The 8,256-nt window shown below is 38.9% G+C and overlaps 1 protein-coding gene across 4 annotated transcripts in view; it reads left to right on the top strand.

Moving 5' to 3' along the window:
- Positions 1-524: 524 nt before the first annotated feature.
- LOC124135187 (P2X purinoceptor 4-like) overlaps positions 525-8,256 on the top strand; it is a 141,647-nt gene continuing 133,915 nt past the window's right edge. Inside the window, exon 1 of one of the 4 annotated variants that reach the window (XM_046500429.2) lies at positions 525-851. In XM_046500429.2, coding sequence (XP_046356385.2) covers positions 685-851 — 167 coding nt within the window. In that variant the 5' untranslated portion in view covers positions 525-684. The remainder of the gene's footprint in view (positions 852-8,256) is intronic. The other 3 variants (XM_046500427.2, XM_046500432.2, XM_046500428.2) reach the window with 3 other exon arrangements.

The raw sequence follows: 8,256 nt of genomic DNA, 5'->3' as shown, positions 1-8,256 counted from the left end.
AGTAGTCTTGTTTTATAGAAAATCCTATTTGTGCTTAATTATGTACACGATTAATGAAATAAAACTTGCCGTCGACCACTGTTGGTGCGCTGCACATTTTTCTGTGCGTGGTACCAACACTTGTCAGCTTCTCACAGACAGGGAGGCACCATAATTATATCTAGCGTTCCAGCCTCTGTACTTAAAATCAGCATCCAATCTGCATTCTCCTCAAACGGAAAAGCTTTTTTACACGGATGCAATATATATAGTAGCTGACCAAGAAAGGAGATTGTTGTGTACCTGTTCACATGGTCTGGGCATTTATCCCTGGAAATATATTTTCATAAGCTATGTGACAAGTCAAATCATACGGTAGATGAGTAATGATTGCTCGAAACAGCTATTGCATCGTGATAAAGGCAAGGGTGATTTGATCCCATCGGAAACGCTTTCAATGAGAAAGAGCATGGACTGATATTCCGCCTGGACAAAATTAACAATTTGGTTTAAGCTTCCCCCATGGTCTCTTGCCCCAGAACTCAGTAATGTTTACACGATGCACATAATCACAACGATATTGCAAGGTGTAGGGGCAGTTTCTGGTGTACACAGAAACATATACTTGTGCTGTAGCGAGTTCAGCGTTATCGGCAGTGTGACAGTGTTGTTGTAGCGGGAAGCGGCACGTGCTAGCTCAATCACATGACTCGCTACTCGACCGCCTGTCGAAACATGGCTCCGAAGTTAGTTAGGTCAGCCGTGAGCCTGTTTTTTGAGTACGATACCCCTAGGATTGTTCACATCAAGAGCAAAAAAGTCGGCATAATCAACCGATTTCTACAGCTATGCGTCATCGGCTATGTGATAGGGTAAGTCTCTCGTTTCTTACATTCATTCACCGTGTCGCCGAATAGGTGTGTCCATGTTTCGTTATAACACCCCTCTTGCGACCTGAGTGATATTTTAATGACGCATGTATATATATATATATGTTCCCGTTTCACAACTGTGAGCACGTTTGTGACTTTAAGTGTGTTTTTGTGAGAGACTTGTAACATATGTTCAGATTGAAATGTTTCGTGACATAAGTTATGAACGAAGACAGGACCCCAGTGTACAATCTATCCGGATCTACCTGTCGTTCCGATTGTTATTCACGTGACGTTTAGTTTTGGGGCGGGGCCCTGTATGGGTTGTAATAAACATTACAATTTACAGAATCGCATTAAATGTTCCGGGTCGTTATTATGTAGTGATCTATGGTTGTCTGTTTCAATGAGCATTATACATGTCACATACGATGACGTAGCAATTTGTCAGAGAAGTGTTATCCCAAGGGAAACGCTTCCGGAGAACAGAGTGGCCCTGAATCGGTATGTCTAGACCACATGATGCATCGGTCAATCCAAATACCACTGTAATCCAATTTATGTTTAAATTAAAACAATCGTTCATGGGGTGATTTCAATCAGCCACATAGACACATGTCTGTTATGATATATTCAGTCTTATACAATTTTATATAATAAATATGTTCATTTTGTTATGTGTGTTAAATATCTAAGACCTGCATCACTTTGGGCTTTCTTCCCACATCAAGCTGACACTTCATGATGTAAATGGAATACTGTTTAAGGAGGCGTTAAACCCAACTAACTCACTCATTTGGAAACTATCAACATGGGTCTGTTTGGGCTGGGCTGGGTATCTCGGGTACTCGGGTACTTGGGTCAGGTGGGTACTGAGTAGGTTAGTCATATGATAGACCGCCTCTGTGGTCTAGTGATAGAGCGTCCGCCCGAAGAGCGGAAGGTCCGGGGTTCGATCCCCGGCCGCGTCATACCAAAAAGACGTTAAAAGATGGTACTTGTTGTTACCCTGTCTGGCGCTCTGCATTACGGGACTAAAACAAGGACTGGTCGGCTCGGAGTCAGTATACTGTGTCTTAGTGGGGTATTCATGTTAAACTGCGGCATGGTATCTCAGTGGGCTAGCACTATAAATCGGCATCAGTCCAGACTAGTACAAGCAGCCACACACACACGTGCATGCACGTCGCTTTATAAGTGCAAAAATCTTGGACGCGACGTTAAACCTTATTTCACCTCACCACCTAGTCATATGATACATTGTTTAATGGCAAATTTGATCTTGAACTCTATGATTACACTACAAGTCACTAATGTTCGCTTTTCTTTCAGACTATGCACACATTATAGGTTTGAATAAAGATAAAACTTCAGTCAACTTCAGTGTATGTATGAACAGATCGTTTTATACTTGTATCTTAATACATTTTGCCTAGGCTACGGTCAAATATTCCCAAATGGACATTTTGTACCTATCTCTTGAGACCAACAGTAGGTACCCGGGTAGGGTCGGGTAATAGAGGGGTCATACTGGTTAGTAAATTTGGTGATACTGCAGAGCTCCAGATAAGCTGCGTATCTGCGTAAAATACGCATCAGATATGCAGAAATATGCAGTAAAATAAAATCCAAGCGTATCAAACACGCAACGAACATTACAGATACGCTACAAACATAAAACTTGTGTGTATCATCAAAATATTGTGAAGTAACCCTGCGTATTTGATTAGCAAATCAGCAACTTATTTTGAAATTATAAACGGGCATTCCGTCAACCTTGCCAAACTCAACGATGACAGTTACATCATGATCATTTGCCATCACACTTTCTTGTGGAAGTATCGTGGTATTTTTTAGTCCTATAAAGCTCTCGAACCCACACGACACCAGTTTGCTGGGACTAGATGAATAGTGTTTTTAAATATTTAACTTAAATACGCACATGTGTAAAAACTAGTGGGTCACAGAAATTTGAATACCCAGATAGAATTACTGATACCCAATGATTTTAAAATGCATGGGTAAAATACCCACACCACCAAAAGCTTATCTGGAGCTCTGTACTGGTAAGTAAATTTGGACCAGTCCCCAGGACTCAAAGTTGTGACTAAAACAGTCGCCAGTGCGACCTAAATTTCAATTTGTCTGCTGTCTAAAATTCAGAGGTAGCCAAATGACTTCGTTGAAAACAATCATGTGGCCACTAAATTCTATTGCTGCATATATGTAGAAACAAAAATAAACATGTCTACTACTAATTGTACTTGCAAATAATTACTCTTAAGTCAACAATGAACTGAAATACATAAATATTAATGTAATTAGTATTTTATTTTAGTTGATACTAACTTGATAGTTTATTGAATAAGCAAGGATATACCAATATAATCTAGTACCATAAATTGCATCATTGTTTGAGTCACAAATAAGAAAACTCAAGTACAGCTTCCACTAAAATACTATTCCAAGACCAGTGCTATGACTTGTACGTATAGTTATTTGATAAAAGATCATTTCAAATGCTTTTGGCTACCTACAATATTAGCTTGACTTCTTGATTTTACCGCTGGCTACCTGGAAAAAAAAACTTGGCTACTTGGCTAAAATGGCTACTTGGTAAAAATTTAAACTGAAGCGGCCTGGTCCCAGGCCTGGAGTCTGTTGTATGATGCAACTCTTGTCAAGGTGTTTGCTTACCTTTGTCGAAGAATATCAATACGCGGTATATATGACATTATTATATTTCATTTTGTGCACTATATGTCATTATAAAACTCAACACATACTCAACAAAAATTATTATATGAGAACATTGTCATGGTTTGTTGGCCATATTGCATCATTAACACATCTTTGGTGTAAACCAACCTACCTGCCATGGTAGGGACGCAACTCTGCACAGCGAATTGTGGCGCCTTAGACCTCTGGGCCACCCTTGCACCCTACTGAAGAATGTGTGACTGGAGTAGACCTCTGTGGTCTAGTGGTAGAGCACCCTCCCGGAGAGCAGAAGGTCGGCGGTTCAGTTCCAAAAGATGCACGTCAAGTCAAAAGACGTTAAAAGATGGTACTTGTTGTTACCCTGTCTGGTGCTCGGCATTAATTTAGGGGTCTAAAACAAGGACTGGTTGGCTCGGAGTCAGTATACTGTGTCTGAGTGGGGTATTCATGTTAAACTGCGGCATGGTATCTCAGTGGGCTAGCACTATAAATCGTCATCAAACCGGACTAGTACAAGCACACACACACACACACACATGTGCATACACGTCGCTATGTAAGTGCAATAATCTTGGACGCAACGTTAAACCCCATTTCACATCATCTTGGACTTGAGTAGGGTGTCATTTCATTTAATTCATTTTAGCATTCCTAATTTTATAAATTTGGAGAAAATGAGAAATTGAAACATAAATTGGGAATTTTTACTTTCATTTTTTTCAGACTTTGTGCTGAATGTCAGCCTCAGAACAGCTCTCGATAAATCTGTGTTCAATAGTTTTACACTATTGCTCTGAATGCAGTGTTAAAGTGCAATGGAAAATGACTCTTTTTTCCAGTGCGCATGCCAAGGGCACTGTGTTTAGATTCCTAGATAAGTCCCGGCCGTCATCACTAGTGGATGTGTTTTGGGAGTAGATGATGATATATTGGTTACGTTATTAATGGAAATGGACCAATAATAATAAGAGTAATTTTTTGCCTCTTGCACTTTTCCTCACCCTGCATCCGGACCTTTTATGACCCGGACCATTTATGACCCGGCCCCCACAGGGAATTGATTTCTATGACAAATGAACCATTGTTTGCAACAGTGAAAAAATGTCTTGACAGGGTTTTACATGAAGGGTAATTCATGCGTATTTGATGCAATAAATTCCTGGAATACTCGTAAGAGTTTTTGATACGAGTCATAACTGATGCAATAAATTTGCTTAGGAAATCTAAATTCAGACAGAGTATCTACAATATTTAAAAAATCAACTTTACCACTACTCCGCTAGTTGGTTAAAATAAAACAAATCTACTGAACACTTCTGACACTTATGACATAGATTACGTTAACCTCTTTGATGATGTTGACCTCGGATCAGAAGGTGTTTGGTTCGAAACATGTAACAGAACTTGGAAATTTTGTGGCCACCACATATGCATCACATACATGAACTCTACTGCAGTGAAGGGTGCACACAAGCAGTACCTATCACTTAGAGGCCCGGATGCCGACCGTTCTGAAGCTTTGATACCCGGGGGTAGATTCCTGGAAAAGGGGGTAGATTCTGGGAGCTCCCAAAATCTGGCCGGGGGTAGATTCTGGAAGGCACCAGAATCTACCTGGGTATACTTTGAAGGGGGGGGGTATACTTTCAGACAGTTGCCGATAACCCATTAGCTTACTCAGTTCTGCTCGTCTTATTCGGTTTTGGCTCCAGTGAGCACACTGCGGGTGTAAGCTTTTCACTTGACCAGACTTACTCTTGTTTGTAAGCAAAGCTCCAGATAAGCTTTTGGTGTTGTGGGTATTTTACCCATGCATTTTAAAATCATTGGGTATCAGTAATTCTATCTGGGTATTCAAATTTCTGTTACCCACTAGTTTTTACACATGTGCGTATTTAAGTTAAATATTTAAAAACACTATTCATCTAGTCCCAGCAAACTGGTGTCGAGTGGGTTCGAGAGCTTTATAGGACTCAAAAATACCATGATACTTCCACAAGAAAGTGTGATGGCAAATGATCATGTTTTAACTGTCATCGTGGAGTTTGGCAAGGTTGACGGAATGTCCGTTAATTAATTTCAAAATAAGTTGCTGATTTGCTAATCGAATACGCAGGGTTACTTCACACTATTTTGATGATACGCACAAGTTTTATTTTTGTAGCGAATCTGTAATGTTTGTTGCGTATTTGATACGCTTGGATTTTATTTTACTGCGTATTTCTGCATTCTTGATGCGTATTTTACGCAGATACGCAGCTTATCTGGAGCTCTGGTAAACAAATGGATTTTTCCGAAATATGAACATGCGAGCATCAGTCAGACTTTCGGTGTGCTTTGCATATTGTTTTGATAATTATATAGATGTAGAACTACAGCTGCAACAGTGAGGTGCATGACAATATCGCTTTACACATCAAAAAGACTGTATTGCTAACTTTCTGTAGGGCGTCCATGACAGCATATGGAGGATTAATATGCTGAAGGAAATAGTTATTCACATTTTAGGTTATTTTCTCCATGAAAGTTTTCATGACATTTGTTTATCCAAATATGTAGACTCGTTCAAAATGAAACTGATGAAAAACACATGAATGGACTGTGGACGATGTGACGATGTGAGAGGTACTAGACTGGCTGCAAGGCACCCTGGGTAGAAGAGTGATTGTCTTTATACATCCGAGGGATATTGTAGTCTTGGCTTTGATAAACACTGGCTTCTAATCTAATCCAGCAGGCAATCAGTATTTGATAACTCATCCATAAGAAAAACACCATAAGCTTTCTCTTCAATTTGCCTCTACTAAAAATATGACTGAAACAAGTTTACTCTGTGCAGTGCTTGCATTGTCGGCTTTGCTGGGCAGAGCTCTACTGTATTGGTTTGAGAATTGAATTGGTCATGAGTGAAAGGTTTGGCGCCACACTCAGAAATTGTTTCATGAATGAAAGGTTTGGCGCCACACTCAGAAATTATTTCATGCATGATTTATAAACACACACAACCGTCAATCTACTGTCTCTTTAATATGACTTAATGGTGATGTAATCTTCAAGTACTGGTCATGTGACTTCCTGTTCAAGGGAGAACATACGAAACATACGTCGGGGGGGGGGGGGGAATCTGTGCCACAAACGTCACAAAAACATACTTGTCCCTGTGAGGATAGCAAAACCTTGTTAGGCACCTCAGTTGGCTGAGTACAATATTGAAGTCATTTTGAAAAAAGGAGTCAATGCACTGGTTTAAAAATATCCCATAGACTGGACCCATGGGAGCAGAACTAGAGAATGATTAGGTCTGATCAAAATACTTAATGACTGAAAGAAATATCTGAAGCATCCAAAACTTTCCAAAACTATCTGTTTTATTTGTCTGCACACCAATCTTATTATATTTTGGGGGTTTCACTGAAGTGGTAAACGTCTAAGACCTGCATAACCTTAGACTTGACCCACACATCACGATGACCCACCATGATAGTACTGTTTGAAGAGGAGTTATACCATCTTGTACAATGAATGGGAGTGTGTGCTTCAATCTCATTGGTTAAAAAACATGATTAAATGAGATTAAAAGCCTGGAAATCTCCTGCAATATTCACTGGGGATAAATACATTCCTAGTATAAAAATATTTAGCCCCAAATGTGAAAAATGTGACAATTTGCATGGCGAAATGGATACTTTTTTAATTGTACATTATGTTCGATCACTGTTTATAAGAATGACTTTGATTAAGTTGGTTTTTTTTCCATATTCTGCCGTAATCATGAAAGCATGTGACATCATCCATTCTACCATGACATTGAAGAATCCTTGATTTTGGATTTTGATTGGTTAAAATTTATGATAGGTAGTTTAAGGTCTCTAAGGTACACCTTTTTACACACTAAACATGCATATGAATACTTTTTTGTTCGACGATTTTTTTCCATCCTAGACCTTAGCCCTGACTGGTTTATCAATTTGATGACAACACTGAACAAAGACTTTGCTTACAAATGGTGATGTTGGGTGAAAATTCACATATTGACTTTTCATTATACTTGAACGCAATAGTGTTTCAGGAACGCAGGAACACACTGCACAAGCTTCAATTCTTATTTATTATAGAGATACACAACATGCAAAGTCCCATTTTCAGACTTATGGAATGTATTGAAATACGTTTTATATATCATTTATGTAGCAAAAGAAGTTTTTAGATTTAATGTCTGATTAATCGACATGTATACTGAAATGTTTTAAAATAGTGCTTGATTATGGTACGAACGAACAAAAGATAAAGAATATTTATTCCGCAGTTAGCACACGGTAAATTTTCACGAAAGTAAGTTGACGTCAATTGTCTTTCTTTATGATGTCATTAGCACCCATAAGGACCTTTGTCATCTGGCAGGTTACATTTATAAAAAATTTAAGGACATGTTCAGAAATCTCATTGAAAAAAATGATAACAATATTAAAATACAACATAAGAAGAGTGTAAAAAAAACCCACCCTTTTACTGAGACCAATATAGTATTAACAAACCTTGTGATCGTTATTCATCGCCATCTCCATCAACTAATATCTGAGCGTCTATTCAACATGTTGCAGGACTAAGGGTTTCTCAGCGTGAACAATGTCTTTCTGGAGATGCTTCGATAAAGAATTAATCAGTAGGTGTTCCAGTTAGCCTT

Source organism: Haliotis rufescens, unplaced genomic scaffold, assembly GCF_023055435.1.
Source record: "Haliotis rufescens isolate VD_foot unplaced genomic scaffold, xgHalRufe1.0.p SCAF_15, whole genome shotgun sequence".
Classification (NCBI taxonomy): domain Eukaryota; kingdom Metazoa; phylum Mollusca; class Gastropoda; order Lepetellida; family Haliotidae; genus Haliotis; species Haliotis rufescens.
This window is presented reverse-complemented; position numbering and strand designations above follow the sequence as displayed.